At 46.2% G+C, this 16000-nt stretch overlaps 1 protein-coding gene across 5 annotated transcripts in view; it reads left to right on the top strand.

Annotated features, from left to right (window-relative positions):
• The first annotated feature begins 380 nt into the window (after positions 1-380).
• The window catches only part of MIA3 (MIA SH3 domain ER export factor 3), a 28593-nt gene continuing 12973 nt past the window's right edge, over positions 381-16000 (top strand). For 3 of the 5 annotated variants that reach the window (XM_085054733.1, XM_085054730.1, XM_085054731.1), the window contains exons 1-6: positions 1137-1332; positions 2013-2146; positions 7327-7413; positions 9020-11954; positions 12868-13161; positions 14821-14882. In XM_085054733.1, the coding sequence (XP_084910859.1) occupies positions 1179-1332; positions 2013-2146; positions 7327-7413; positions 9020-11954; positions 12868-13161; positions 14821-14882 (3666 nt within the window). In that variant the 5' untranslated portion in view covers positions 1137-1178. Of the gene's footprint in view, positions 510-1136; positions 1333-2012; positions 2147-7326; positions 7414-9019; positions 11955-12867; positions 13162-14820; positions 14883-16000 lie in introns of those variants that run through there. The other 2 variants (XM_085054734.1, XM_085054732.1) reach the window with 2 other exon arrangements.

The following is a 16000-nucleotide window of genomic DNA, read 5'->3' as shown; positions in this document are numbered from 1 at the left end:
GCTGTGGAAATTGAGAGTCTGGAACAAAAATCAATAGGCATGAGGATGTAATAACACATGCAATTAGCAATAGTGATTGCTAACTCTTGAGATGTAGCATTTAAAAGGGCTCTTAAAAAGCTCTTTAAAAAACCCTTAGCTGCCTGGAGTTGTCCTTTGACAAGCACAAAAAAACCCAGAAAAGCAGAATCATTTGCCTTGACTATCAGTTTTGTGAGTGCCTATTCATTTTGGGAGCAGCTTCAGAATTGCTTTGGAAAGTGGAAAATACAAAAAAAATAGTAATTTGATTTACCAGCAAGAGGATTCTCTTATGTCACCTGTCCTTTCTTGGCTGTGTCTTTTGTTCTCTTCGTCCACTCAGGGTACTGTGTTGAACAAATAACATGGGTCTGAAACAGGGAAAAGAGAAGAAGTTTTTTTCATCTGCATTATGACTTCTGCTGCAACTTTGCCATTTTAGATCTCTAAGGCAATATAAAGGGGATGGATGTGAAGAAAAGGGAATGGTAAGTGCAGGCACACTGCAAAGTATGCCTGCTTCTTTCGGCTTGCAAATATTCAACAGCTAAAATGCACCAGCAGCAAGTGGAAGCTGCAGCTGCAGAAGGGCAAGGTTAGGCCTGTTGAGGAATCCTGCGCTTGGGGCTGCTCGGTGTGAAACCGAGAACTTTCCCCGGTGGGACCACGGGTGAGTGAACTCTTCCGCCCGCTGCACCGCAGGTGTAACCTCAGACTCTCGGCGGTCACCGGGGAAGTGGTGGCTGCTGCTCTCCAGCGGAGGCGAGAACTGCTCGGCGGGGCAGGAGGCAGAGCAGTTCGGATCTGTCGTGTCCTTACAGGGCTGCACCGACACCCTTTCTGCATGTGCTCTCGTTACTCCAGCGAGCCTCAGCTAGAGAAGGCCGCACAAATTAGGAGCAGGACCTTCCTTCTTTTCTGGCCTGCGGAGAAAGCAGCCGCACTCGTGCCCGGCGCACCGGCCGGAGGTGCCGCCCGCTCGGGACCGGGATCCCGCCGGCAGGCAGGGAGGGAGGGTCCGTTTGCTGCCCTCCTCCCGCCGCGGCGGCGGGGCCTGGCTCGTCCCTCCCCCGCCACATCGCCCTCCCGCCGGCGCTGCTGACGTGTCTGCTCCCTCCTTCCCCGCCCGGCTCCCTCCCTCGCCGGCGCCCGCCGACATGGCCGCAGCCGCGCCGCCGGACCCCCGGCTGCTGCTCGCCCTGCTGCTGCTGCTGCCGCCGCCGCCGCCGGGCCTGCGCTGCGCCGCCGCCGCACCCGACCTGGGCCGCCGCTTCGCCGAGCGCAAGCGCTGCGCCGACCTCGAGTGCAGCAGTGAGTGGGGGCGGCGGGCATGGCCCCGGCCAGGGGTTTGTGGGCGAAGATGCCTCCCTGAAGCGCTTCCCAAAGCCCCGTCCTTCCGCAGGCATTGGCACGGAAACTGGGGAGAATCGGGAAAACGGGAACGCGGCGCCCACGCGCGCCGCCCCTCTCTCCTCGGCCAAGTTTTCAGATCCCCGCAGCTCCGTGTTTGGTGGTTCTTTTTTTCACCCTGCGAAGCCCTCGTGTGACAAACCCGCTCTCTGGGTGTTCTCTGTGCGTGGGATAATTTCAGGGCCGATTCGCTGGGACACAGATGTCAACTTTGTGATTTAACATTAATAATTAGCTTCATAGCTCACCTCTGAAGTATAATTCTTCAGTGTTTTGTCAAACGCTTGTCTTGGTTGCTTGCTTTTTTTTTTCTTTTTTTGTTTTAGCTATAACCTGCTATTTATTTTATCTATTACTTGTTTTTTTGGGTTTTTTTTTAGCTATAACTTGCCTTTTTGTTTGTTTCATTATATCTGGAAGTCTCTTAGTTATACTTTCAGTTAAGTTCTTATCTCTTGACCCAGCCTGGAAAATAGCAAAGCGGTGCATGTGAGGAGGTCTTGTTTACTGCCAGTTAGCAAAGACACTTTCCATATAAATTATTTTTGAGTAATACTCTACTCTTTGTTTTCTTTGCACAGTGTTAATGTGCCGAGGGAAGGCCATGCGGGATTTTAAAGGCCCGGATTGTCGCTTTGTAAATTTTAAGAAGGGAGAAGCGGTGTACGTGTATTATAAACTAATAGGAGAATCAACTGAGCTTTGGGCTGGAAGTGTAAGTACTGTAAATCATTTCTTCTGCTTGCTCTTCCTGGCAATCTATTTTCCTTCCTTTTGCCTTGTAAGAGAATGCTTGGAGTTTTGAACATGGCTAAATGACATCGTGAATGCCATTTTGTCTTGAGGCCGGTGGGAAATGGGCTACAGTTTGATCCAGCCTGTGATCCTGCTTTTGATCCTGCTGTGAAAAATGGGCAACACTAATGTGTTGCTAAAAACTGTTAGAAAACTGCCTTTGTGTTGGAAACCTCCCATTGCAGCACTGTCAGCGTTGGTGGCCATGGGCCTGCTTGGAAGCTGAGCCTCCCTTCTCTCTTAGGGAGGCTTAAGCCTGTGCTTGTGTCTTCCCATGACGTGGTCTCATCCTTCACTCTGTAATCCTGCTAAAGATTGTTTCATGTGCATGTTTTAATTGCGTCTTTCTTCCTAAAATTCACCTGCCTTCTTCTTCTTTTTGTTTAAGCTGCATGCAGAGTTGAAGGAAAAACAAGTAGTAAAACTAGAAAGGATTAAGGTAGATTTGATTTCTAAAAGGTCTGTCTCTCTCAGCTGCACTGTAGCAACTTGCAGAGTAGTGGCCTTGTCTGAGTCAGCGTCCTTGGATGATCTGAGAGGCTTCTGGTAAAGGGGAAAGAACATCCCCAAAATTGCAGTTACTTTCTCGACTCTTATAAGTACCTTCTTTGCCTGACAGAGGCAGAACAGAGATACCGTGGAGGAAGAGCAGTTTTTGTGGGCTTCCCTTGAAAATGTTGGTAGTCCGAAGGTTGCTTAGACCTAGTCCATGTTGCTTCCTCCCCATGTTTCCCCTACATTCTTTCTAGTGTCCAAATCGTTTACTTCAACCTCCTTTCTTACTCTGTGGTCTTCTACAAAGGGTAGACAATTTTGACAGTGGTATAGGGTGCTTGAAGCCACACCTGGGTGTTGACTGTGGGACCGGTGGTTTAGTGAAAATCAGGGATGTATCGCTTTCTGTAACCACTTCAGGCTGGGCGTGGACAGCCAAGCTCTCAGTGGGAGCTGAATCCAATTAGAGCGATACAGAAGTAAGTAGAAAAACTGCAGCACGTGGTTAGAGAAGAGTTAATAATTGTATCATGCTGGTAATTCCCTTCTGACATGTACTGTACCATAAATAATCCGGGTAATTAGTTGGTACAGGTTTCCAGGGCTGCCAGTTCTCGAGATGCAGAGTAGCAGCGTGGGGCCAATTTTGCATCTTCTAACGAGGTATAATGTAGGCTGCAAGATCAGACAGCAGGTTAAGGTAATTGCTGAGTTAATATTCAGTTTAATTATTCACTGATAGGCAGCTCACGCAACAGTTAGGTGTGTCTCCAAGTTAAAAGGATGTTTGCTTTGAATATAACAAGTAAAAGCTGCAGTTGGCAGGTCTGAAAGAATTGCAAAGCTCCGTTTTATTTGTTGTTATTTTTCAACTGTGGTGCATGATTTTCAGTGCTGCCAGACTGATTCCCTTTGGTTGGTGGCTATAACCATTATTTCTTTTATCCCCAGTTTGATTGACTGCTGCTGCATTAATCATAACACTGCAACAACCAGTGTGGAAGCACTGGAGCAGGGTCAAAGGTGCCTGCCCTTGTATTTTGAGTAGGGCACTGGCACTGGCTCCTGGCCCTGACTCACAGATAGCACTGGGGTCTCTCTCCTGCAGCATGACTTCCCGTGTTAGATTTGGCTGGACAGCATGATTTCCCATGCCAGGTTTGGCTGGGCAGCTTGATTTATGCAGACCAGCCATGCCTGCTGTGTGAAGTCTTGGAGCAAGGGGGAAGCTGCTGCTTGCTAATTAAAATCAGGCTACCCAGTGAGGTTTGCCATCAAACGAATTCCAATGGAAGGCATGTTACCTTCTGCCACAGCCCTTTTGGGATCTCCTCTCATGACTTCATGTTCTTCATGGGCTTTGCATGCATAATTTGGTCCCATCCATCTACCCTACTGCTTTTTTCATTCCCCAAAGTCTTTTTTTTTGGAAAGGATTTATTAGGGCAGAATAGAAACTATGAAATCAAGAGCTAGCTGGAATTCTGATTGTCAGGTGTGGGCAGAGGTCAGGGGAATGTGTGTATGAGAAGCTTCAACCAATGCAACCTGGGGCTTATTTCAAACAAGTTGTAAATACAGATTCTAATTGCAGGATCAGTTTGGAGGAGCCATGACAAATACAATAGTATTTCTGACCTGAAGGGAGATGATCTGTTAGGAAAAGGAGCCTCTCACCAGGGCTGAAAAATTAGTAGCAGTTTGGTCTGGGCTGTATTTGCCTTTGCTTTTCTAATTCGCTCCACCCTTTTCAAGCTATTGTTGGTTGTTTTTTTTCTCTTTCACCCTGTGCCAGCAAACATGTTGTATTTTGACAAAATAGGTCCTTTATTATGTGATGCCAGTCTTGTATACTAAATTGCTTTCAGAGCACACACTATTCTCACTGGGTATTTTGCATGTGAAAAAATTCTGGAACCCAGCTGTGATATATGTTCTATACATTACATGGCCTGTAGTTTTTAGCAGAGCTGTCTAACCCTCAATAAAAAAGCAAAGCCAAATGCTTGGAAAATTCTCTATGACCATTATTTAATAGTCATTTTATGTTATGAATTTCTTGAATGCATCAGTTCCAGGAAAATGCTTGTGGGATTTTTTCACTCTCCTCCTATGCATTTCTCCTGCACTCTGCCCTCACTTTAGCAGGGTCCAGAACTCCAAAAGTACTTCAGATAATTCCAAGTAAAACCTGCTGCTTTTTCAGAAAACATTTTGTCAGAGACTCTTGAAGATGGTTATTTTATTTTTTGGCAAAGGGATGAGCTTAATATCTTTGTTTCAAGGTTGAGAAAACCGTTTATGGCCTCACATTAAAGAATTGGACTCAACTGCAGATTGTGGCTCTTTTGTGTGGTTATTTCGTTTTGTTTTCAAACCTTGTACATAGGTTAGTAAAAAGGAAGAAAGGATAGGTAAAATTCAGGGAAGACATAGTATTTCTGGAGGACCCAGAGGGTCAGGGCAGTACTGCGTTTTCTTAACACTGCCAGTATTCAGCAGGTGCAGACCAAACCAGCTCTTCTTTGCCCAGCGTTCTGCAGTTTTAGGTACCTGTGATGCCTGTGCTTTAGGAATGTGGGCTTTAGGATTTAAAGGATTTGAACATCCTCTTCCCCAGCTGTCTGTTTTCTGTTAGATGGTGTGAGGGTCTGGCTGCTGGGTCAGTGAATCTGCTGCAACTGCCTGTCACAGGTGGGCACCAGGGGTGCCACATGCTGTACACACAGCCACGTGTTTTGTCCATGCACAACATTTTAGCTGGGAAGAGAGCGGACAAGAAGGATGCACTTTTTTCTCCCTTATACACTTGGCATAGATAGTGCCTTTTCTCTGTCATGTCTGTAGAGAATGAATGTTTCCTTTATTTGCACAATGAGGCATTTTTTCCCCTTACAAGAGAGGACTTGTAAGGAGAGAAGCAGATGAAATTTTGGGCAGGCAGATCCCATATGGCTTATAAACCACGGAAGTGGCAAACTGGGTCACTGCAGAGGACTTGTATGGTCAGCAGCTTGGATGCAATAAAGGAGTTTGAACTTGTGATGCCTGATTATAATGATAATCACAGAGATTAGTCTGTAAGGAGACTACTTTGAAGCTTCATCTTTTGTTTTCAGAAAGATCATTAAAACTGGAGTAGAAGTTTGGAGAGAGAAACAAGCCAATTTACAATTAAACTGTAGTGTACCACACAAAGACAAGCTTTTGATTTGACTTGTCTCAATATTAAATTTCCCATTCCCATGGGAATTGGTAATTCCCAATAATAAACCTGCATACATGATCTGTTTTCAGTAAGAGAGCAAATGTGTTTACAGAAGTTGGGGTGGGAACAGTTTGGGGCTTTTTAATCTATATATGAGTAACTTCAGAGCTATCAACTATGGAAGGCAAGATTTGAATGAGAAATAGTTTAAAAAGGAAGTCCTGTAATGTATCAGTGCTTACTTCACTTGCATATAAAAGAAACACCCCAAAAATTATTAGTACATATTATTTACTAGATACTAATTTCCTTTATTTCTTTTTTTCTATAGCATTGTAAATCCAGAAAATGTCAGGCGAGGTTAACCCATTTCAGTGCTGTCAGTGTAACAATATATTTCTGTGTCTCTAATATCCCATAACTAGTTTCTTTTTTAATTTGAACTTTAGCTGAGTACTCTCCCCACACAAACTCTTCAAGAAAATTGGCAATTGTCATCTTCTTCCTGTAACAAATGATTGAGGAAATGACCAACGTGATTTTTTCCCCCCAGATATTTTGGTTGTCTAGGAACTACCTTTCTAGGTGTGTCCACCAGGCTCTAATTACCTGAATTATCTAATCAGTATAGTGATTGCATGCTATTAATATTGGCTTCTTGACAGCTGTTGTCAGAACTCTCAAGTGAGAGCATTACTCTGTGTAGATCTTATCTGGTGAGTGATAAAAGAGATTCTTGTCTTCCACTGTTTGCCTTGCCTTAGCACATTGAGAATCACCGTTCTGTGAGTGATTTTTGCTTGTGTCAGGCACTGAAGAGCAACAGTACATTTGCAGAGGGGGGGTATATTTTCCACACAGCTTTTAAAACTATTAGTACTTCGGGTACAATTTCGCATTTCCCTACAATCAGCTTAAAGAATTATTTTTTTTCATAAGTTACAAAGTGAGCGTATTTTGGACTATAATATTGTTCATGGATGTAAATCTTACTAGTTAAAGATCCTGTTCTGCCTGCTACTTGGGAAAATCCCTGAGGAGCATGTGGTGCCTCTGGTGCCTGCACAACAGCAGTTTAAGCACATGTGCCAGAAGGCTTGGCCTTCATTCCCAGCTCTCCTAATAATTTGTTACAAGTCAAGTTTTAAAACATGAACACTAAAACTTAAACCAACTTCACAAGGCTGTTGTGAAATGTAAGTATAAAACCTTAGTGAAAACTCTTGCATAAGCAAGGCATCACTGGTCTTCTTCCTTTATTCACTGTGTTAAACTACATTTAGAATACTTGAGGATCAGTTCAACGTATTTGCTGCTGGTGTCTGCAATTTTTGACATAGTCATATGATTTCGAAACCTTCTTTACTGCTTTTTGTCTGTTTGTGGTTTTTTTGCAGGTTGGAAGTGATTTTGGATATTTTCCAAAGGATTTACTTGAAATAAATCATAATTATTCCAATGAGGAGCTAGAATTACCAACAGATGTAAGTTTTACTTGTTGTTGTTATTTTGTTTTTTTTTTTTTTAATTGGGCTTCTCACTGCTTCTTCCCTCAGCATTCTGTAAAAGTCCTAAGGAGGAAAATATGAATATTAATGATTTTTAGTACCTTTTTGTTAGTAATCACATTTGTGCAGTGGTGCTCAAGTATGTGGGCAGGCAGGGTGAAATGTTTGTGCACCTCTGTATGTGGATGGTTGTGGAAGCATAGCCCAAAATATGGGCATTGACCTTTCTTTTCTTGAATGTTATGGTTTTCTTCTAATGAAATCTGTTTGGACTGAGCTCTGTAAGTCCTGCTAGCTGGCTTGTGCATAGGCCATTTGGTGTGTATTCAAAATGGCTTATTTTCCCAAACTTTCCAAGGTTAAAGTACTACCAGAAACAAACAAAACTGGGTACACTCAGCTCTTTGATTGTAGAATTGGTCCAGCAGCCCTTTCACACATGAATGGCTTTCCTGCACTAATAGCAGCAACCCCAGAGTTGTGTCAGCAAGGCCTCTTTGAGGCTGCAGCTTTAGGCGTGCTTGCAGCCCAGAAAGCTGAGTGAATCCTGGGCTGCATCCAAAGCAGTGTGGCCAGCAGAGCGAGGGAGGGGACTCTGTCCCTCTGCTCTGCTCTGGTGACACCCCACCTGCAGTGCTGTGGCCAGCTCTGCAGTTCCCAGCACAGGAAGGACATTAATCTCTTGGAATGAGTCCAGAGGAGGCCACCGTGGTGGTTTGAGGGATGGAGCACCTTTCACACAAGGAACAGCTGAGAGATGTGGGATTGTTTAGCCTAGGAAGGAGAAGGCTCCAAGAGAGACCTAATTGCAGCCTTCCAGTACCTGAAAGGAGCCTACAAGCAAGATGGAGAGGGAGTTTTTACAAGAACATGTAGTGACAGGACAAGGGGGAGCAGCTTCAAACTGAAAGAAAACAGATTTGGATTAGATACTAGGAAGAAATTCTTTGGAGGCACTGAAAAAGGTTGCCCAGAGAAGCTGTGGATGCCCCTTCCCTGGCAGTGTTGGAAGGGCAGGTTGGAATGGGCTTTGAGCAGCCTGGTCTAGTGGAAGTTGTCCCTGCCCATGGCAGTGGGTTGGAACGAGGTGCTCTTTAAATGCCCTTCAACCCAAGGCCATTCTGTGGTGCTATGAAATTGTGTTCAGTGTCTTGCACTGCTTCTATTTCTTTTTCAGAAATTGCATGACAGGAGCTCCTGCTTGGAGGACTTGGTCCTTTAAGGGGACACCAATTAATAGAGATTGTGACAAACAAGCTTAGCAACATTTGTTTTCTTCTCTTCAGTGGCATTCAGCAATAGACGTGTTATTCATTTAGGACATACAGTGATGAGTACAGTGTAATTCTGCCAGCTCCATTGCTGTCTTCCAGTTTGTTCCTTTTTATTTAGGTGTTTTATGAGTCCTTGGGCAAAACCTCCACCTGTTTCAAAGAGAGTTTTGGTTAAGGACTCAAGGGGTTAATTCTGCATGATTAACATAATTATTTGCTGGGGCATCTCTAAGTAAGCAAATGGATTTGGGCTCATCAATGTTACAAAGAAAATAATATTTTTTGACTGCATATTTCTTTCATTTCAGGAAACAGACTTCGTTTGCTTTGATGGAGGAAGGGATGACTTTGATAATTATAATGTGGATGAGCTTTTGAAGTCATTGCAAGAGACGATAGCAAATGAAGGGGAAACTGAATCGAATGATCCAGGGACAAAACCAGCTGAAGGAATTGAGAAGGGTGAGGAGGCTGAACTGGCTGATAGAGCAAAGTCCCTTGGTGCTTTGGAGACAGACAATCTTGAGCAAAGTGCTGAAGAAGAAAAAGAAAACCTTGTCTTGACAGACAAAGTAGACAGTTCTCTTACAGAAGGAACTGAAAATACTGGGGGAGACTCCAGTGCCAATAGTCACAAAGAAAACTCTCAGGGAGATCAAATTGCACATGAGCGCTTGAAAGGAATGCTACATGGGAAATTAAAAGGGCTAGAAAGTGAAAATACCAAAAACACTAGTATTCCTCAGGGTGAAACCAGCCAACTTGACCAAGAGAATGAAGAAGTCAATGCCTATACACTTTTAAACAGAGAGCTCTCTGTGAACTTAAAAACAAAATTTGGCTCAACTGCTGATGCTGTTGTATCAGATGATGAAGTGACTCGCCTTGTTACGTCACTGGAAGATGATTTAAATGAAGATTTGAGCCTTAATCCTCACGATGAAGAGGAGGAGCCAGACTTTGCAGATCAGTCTGCAGAAATCCCTTTGCTGTCTTTTACAGCAGAGGATGAAATTACATCCCCTGTGGATTTAGAAGGTGATGGAAACGATGACGTTGAGTCACAAAATCGTGAACCTGATGAAGATGCAAAGGGTGCTTCAAAGCTAAATAACCAAAGAGGCAATGAGGAGGAACCCAATTCAGATGCATTTATTCTTAAGGATGCCTTCAGTAAGAGCAAGAAGTCAGGTGACAGTGTAACTGTGGACAGGTCTGAATCTAAACAGACAAAAGAGAAACAGGATGAGGTGGTGCTAATTAGCAAAAGAGAAGCACCAGCAACAACTCAACCTGAGGATCTCTCCAAAGAACCCCTTAGAAAGGAACCTGTGGGTACAGGTGATTTTGGTTCAAAAGAAAAAGCAAACGAAACTGAAGAGTTGGAAGAGCAGCTCACTGATGGAACAGAGTCACGTGCTGGAGTGCTGAAAGGTGCAGCTGTGCCTGATCCTCACATTTTGCCTAGTCCAGGCAATGCTCTGGAGTCCAAATCATTTCTTAAAAATAAGGAAGATGCTTCAGAACCATCTGATGATGTTAACAACAAAAGTCCTGAAGGAGTGCCACTTGCTCCTGTAGAGAAAGGTGAGAAACAGTTTGAGGATGATACCTCAGAGGAGTTCCTGGAAAGTGATCTAAAGCACAAAAGACCATGGGAGAAATCCATGGAGAAGGGAAAAGCTGAGAACAAGCCTCCAGTTGATGTTCCAGCCAAATCAGTGGAAGAGGTAAAAAACGCATCTCAAGGTGACCTAGGACAGACTGACCTCTTGAGACAGAAAGTGGAGAGTGGAATGCCTGCTGTGGAGAAAGAACTTCTCAGACATGAAGAAGATTTAAAACAAGCAGGGAAAACTGACCATGAAAATAAAAATCCTGCCTCTCCTAACGAAGAACTGGAAATCAAAAAGAGAAGCGTAAAAGAAACCCCTGCAGAGGAGGGAGACCTAAGGTACAGTGGAGCTGTCGAGCAACCTAGGCCATGGGAAAATGAGACTGAGTATTCAGAGGCAGATGTGAATGAAGAACCTTCAAGAAATCCTGGCAAGATGCCAGCATTTGAAGAAAGCATTGAGAAAAGTTCTCCTGAAGAAAAATCAAAAAGCACCACACAGAACACTAATACAGAGAATTTTAATCAGCAAGGAACTACTGATCCTGAGGATGTAGGTTCAGACAGAAATCTTGGCAAAGATTTGACTAAAGAAACAACACAAAGACCAGAACTACAATCTGAAGAGCCAGGTGCTGAAGATGACCCAGACCTGAAACAAGCAGATGATGAGCTGCTGGAAGATGAGAATGCAGCAAGTGCAAAGCTGTCACAAGCAAGGGCCTCAAATGTCCAGGGTGATATGCTAAATGGTGAAAACACAAATCCTGAAGTGGAAGGACTAAGTGAAGCTGTTTCAGGTATGCCAAATCCTACTTACAAAACAGGAGAGGAAACAAACTCATTTCCTAAGGAGGATAAAACAATCAGCATGCAAAATGCAAGCGAGACTGGGAGCAAAGAAGTTAATGTACCAGTGGGAAAAGATGCTAAATTGGATGAAATGCAACATGTCATGGAAGCTGATGAGGACTCTTCTGAACTTGAGGAGCCATCAGCCGTGGAAGAACATAATTTTCAGTCTCATGATGCAGAAGACTTTGACCAAATGAATTATCATCTCCTAGAGGGCATTTCACAGAAAGACTCAAAAGAGGTACAAAATTTAGAGCATACGAGAAATGACCACCAGCAATCTGCGTATTTCCCCAGCCCTGCTGACAGCTCAGGAGCCACCAATGACACTGTCACAGACTTCAGTGAGTCTGTGAAGCGGCTCACAATAATCAGAGATTTCCTTGATGAAAAGCGTGTGATGCGCCTGCAGAAGTACCTTGGGCTCCAGCACGTGGTTAGGGTTGAAGCCATGTTCCACGACATGAAGGTGGAGATGGAGCTTGCTCAGAAGGCAAGCCAGAATAATGAAGATGTAGAAAAAGCTCTGGACCAGATACTGGAGTTTTCAGAGTCAAGCATTATGGACATTGTAGGAAAAGTTCTGGATTCTAGGGTGGCAGAAAATAAGGAGGAGGTGGTGAAAGAGATGGATTTGTATGATGAGGAGAGTGCACTGATGGATGATATTCAAGAATTAATATATTCATTAAGGAGTAAATATTCATCTGCTGGTGAGAGCGTCCCGCTTGTGTCTCCTCCAGAACAGGAAGATGACCAGCTGAACATTCAAGGTAGGATGTTAAACCAGTTAATAAATAGATGAAATGGAAGTGAAACCCTGTCCCAACACTAACCCAGAGAAGCTTTAGGAAGAGGGGGAGGGAGTTGAATTGAAAAAAGCCTTGTGAAATAACCTGGGATTTTGCTTATTTTTAATGCATGTTTTCAGCATTGTGATGAGTGGCTCAGGGACAAATCCTAAGAGAAAATACTGAGTTCAGCATGTATGTTCTTATGGATCAAGTTCTGTGTAAGATAAGTGAAATCCATGCATGGATATGGCTGGAAGGAGCCACTCAGGATGTGTCTGTACCTCTGTAAGAAACAGGAATTCTCATATACTAATGTGCTGAATTTTCTGGAGGGTTTAGAGCAATCTTTTTTTCTGAACTAATTATCACCTGATTGAGAGATCCGGTGATTAATGCAAAGTTCAGGTACTAAATCTAGGCACCTAAAATCTCTGGTGTCTCTATAATCATATTTTTGCCCATGTTTACAAAAGAGCATGTAAGTAGAAATACTGAGCAAAAATCTTTTGATTGGACAAGAACCAGTCTTTTGCAGACTGGCTGGTTTTTCTAATTAGCGTGCAAGATGTTAAGATATACTTTTAGCCAGGCTCCTCCTCTTACAGTAGTACATGTTAACTATGTGATTTCTGATAAGGTCACGAATGATGCAAATATTTCACCTTGCAATGTTTCACTGCAAGGTCAGTGGTTGATATCTTGCATGAATTTCATACAGACATTTAATCAGGTGTTACTGAAAGTTGATTGAAAATATACTGGAAGCACTACACAACCTGAAATATTTGAGAAGTGTCAGGAAAGCTTTGTCAAATGCAGCATGTCACTGAAGGCATCTGTGAGTAAGAAATACACATTAGCTGAGTGCTCAGTTCATGTCTCTTTGTCACAGATGGTGCAAAAGAGCCTGAATATGACACAGTTTCCACCAGAAACCTGAATACCATTGATGAGGCCAGTCAAGAATTTCAGCAGCTCATTGGAGATAAGAAGCCAGAGCAGCCTATTGAGGAGGAGGAGGAGGAGGAGAGGGCTGTTAATGTTCCAGCTGCGCATGAAGAGGCCAACTTCTCAGATAATGGAGAAGTGGAAGAAGGGTATGATAGTGAAAGAGGACCACTCCTGGAAGATACTTCCTTTGGGTCAGTTGATTCAGGAGAGAGTGCCAGCGGACACATTGCTGAAGGTAACCATTTGGAATTGGCTTATTTTGTTCTTTCGCTCCTGAAGAGGTGTGTGGTTTAACGTATTTTTAGGGAAATAGAAGGGGTTTTCACTGATACTTTAATTTTATGTTGCTGTAATCCTCATGGCTTTCCCTCACCCATGACAGTCCCTCTAGTGGCAGTACTGTGTGGCTGACTCAGCATAGCAGTTTTTCTATTATCATTTTGCAATGTAGGAATAAGGAAAGTGCTCCTGTGAGTGTCAGAGTTAAAGCTTTGTGCTCGGGCTTGTGGACTGTGTCTCAGGACGGTAGTGGGCAAAGAGCAGAAGTCCCTGGAAGTATACCATCAGCCCAGGTTTCTGTGTCCTTGCAGGGACTTACAGGCTAAAGGTAGTGTGCTCTAGACAGTACAGCCTATGGAATCATGTGCCCTCTTCTCACTCTTTTTAGCCCATGTCTCTGGGCTGTATTACTTTCTGGGAAAGGTGATGTATAGCTTCCCCCTCAGAGAGTTCAATAATTTCTCTGTGTTGGAGCATGAGAAATGTTTGGCTCCCTTTGGCTGAGGCCTTATCCCTCTGGAGCTAGAGTGCCGACTCATCATTATGCCAAGGAGGGATCCTGTTACTGTTATCTTTCCCAGCTCTGTTTTGGCATGAAACTATCTTTGACTCTGTTCTTGGTGCTACGCTCAGCTTTGCTGTTCTGCCTTCACTTCTGATTAGGCTTAATAGTTCTGTCTCCACTGAGCGGAAAAATTCGGGGACATCTTCCTTAGCTTTTGTACACTGCTGAGATGCTGTACCATCCTCAGAGCCAAGCGCTTTTGAGCAGCTCCTAACATCTGAGGGAAGCTCCAGGTTGAATAACAAGACAAGTAATGAATTTTAAATGGCCAGCAGATAACTTACCGATTAAGCAGTCATAAAGTTCAGCTGTATTCCAGACCATCTTCCTTCATTGAAGGCTGTTAAATGCTGTTTGCCAGGAATTCCTAGGAGGAGTGGTAGAAGTGTTGTGAAGTAACAGGACAGATGATTGTAGGATGTCTGGTCACAGCAGCTGCTCTGCGGTGTGACAGCAGGCTGAGCAGGTGGCTGTGCAATCTGCTGGCCTGGACGTGTGGCAGCAGAAGCAGCGAGAGGAGAGGGCAGGATTCAGGTCAGGGTAGAGCTGGAGATTGTTTAAAGCTTTTGGCGTACTTACAAAGTACTGACGGAGTTCAGGAGTGTTTGACATGGTGTCATTCTTGGGGATGTCCTGTGCCGGGCCAGGAGTTGGACCTGTGGGATCCTTCCAACTTGGAATACTTGTGATTCTGTGAACAGTGCTGGGAACTAATGGGAGGGATTCTCGGTTAGGAATTGCAGAGTGCGTTCTGCTCTGACTGGCGACTGGAGGAGCTGGGTGTGCTCTGTTTGAGGCGGGCTCGGCACAGTGTCACCCCACAGCAGTGTCCCTCCCTGCGGCACTCTCCTAACGCCTCCTGTGCAATATCGGCAAAGCCCTTCCCCAGGGCTTCTGCCTCTTTCCTCGGTGCGCCGGGAGCTGTCCCCAGCCGGTGTGGCCGCGGCACGCCGCGGTGCGGTGGCACTTTCATCTATTTCCCACTCGCTGTGACCCGGCGGCCCCCGGGTCAGGGCGCTCGGTGAGGTGACGCTCCCCTGTCGCCCTCAGGTGCTGCGGCGGGCGCCGCCTGGCGGGAGGCCCTGGGCGCGGCGCGGGAGGAGCTGCGGCGGGTGAGTGGCGGCGGCGCGCGCCGCGTGACGCGGGCAGGGCGGGGCGGGGAGGCCGCGGTGGGCGGGGAGGCCGCGGTGGGCGGGGAGGCCGCGGTGGGCGGGGAGGCCGCGGTGGGCGGTGCGCGGCGGGCGGGACCCGATGGAGGGAGGGAAGGAGGGCAGGAGGGAGGGCTGACGTGTGCCTGGCGCTCCCGGGCCGCCATGGATCCCGCGGTCGCCAGCGGGTGGCCGGTGGAGGAGCCCTCGGCGCGGCGGCGGCTGCTGCAGGTGAGGGCGGGGAAACGGCGCCGGGCGAGCGGGCGGGCGGGCTGTGAGCAGCGGCCGAGGGGCTCCGGCGGCCCGAGCCGAGCCGAGCCGAGCGGTGACACACCTGCCCCAGCGAGGCCGGTCCCCGAGGGGTCACCCCGCGTGCCCCGCCGGGAGGGGCGATGGCGCTCCGCGCCCCCGGCCGCGGTGTGGGGCAATCCCGCGGGAGCGGAGGCGGCCGCTGGCGTCAGGGATCGCTGCCCGGCCTGCCCGGGTGGCGGGGAGAGCTCTGCCCTCGGCCGGGCTCCGCAGGGGCAGACGTGCGCCCTCCTTTCCGCCCCCCGCTCTGCCGGCTGTGGAGAAGGTGGGGAGAGAGGGTGAGTAGGAGGAAGGAAGGGAGAAGGCAGCGGCTCCCGTGTGGCTCAGTGTGTTCCCTGAACGCCATGTCATGTCACTATCAGCCCCTTAGCGTGTACCAGGCATTCGCACCTTCGCCAGGTGCTCTCTGGCCTCCAGGCAGAGGAAGAGACTCATGGCATATGACCCTCTGACCGGGGCAGCAGCTGGGAGAAGATTCGAGCCGTTTTCACTGGATTGCTACAGACATCCAGATGTAAAACTGTTTGGGGTTTTTTCTTATAGCTTTCCATCCTTTTAGCATTATTTGGAAACAGATCAAATAGCTACCGGTGCTGTGTAACACAAATTGTGTGCATCAGCTCATTTTGGGGTGGCTGTTCTTTGCCAGCAGATTGCCACTGTCAGGTGTCCTCCTGATACTCAGAGTTTTGCATTGAAATGAGAGCGCCGGGCTGCTCTGTGGTTTTCTTCATTTTCGGTTTTCAGCTTGCAGAAAAGCTGCAAGAAAGCTC

Source organism: Lichenostomus cassidix, chromosome 3 (genome assembly GCF_008360975.1).
Source record: "Lichenostomus cassidix isolate B80296 chromosome 3, HeHo_3.0, whole genome shotgun sequence".
Classification (NCBI taxonomy): Eukaryota; Metazoa; Chordata; class Aves; order Passeriformes; family Meliphagidae; genus Lichenostomus; species Lichenostomus cassidix.
Note: the sequence above shows the minus strand (reverse complement) of the source record. Positions and strands in the feature narration are given on the sequence as shown.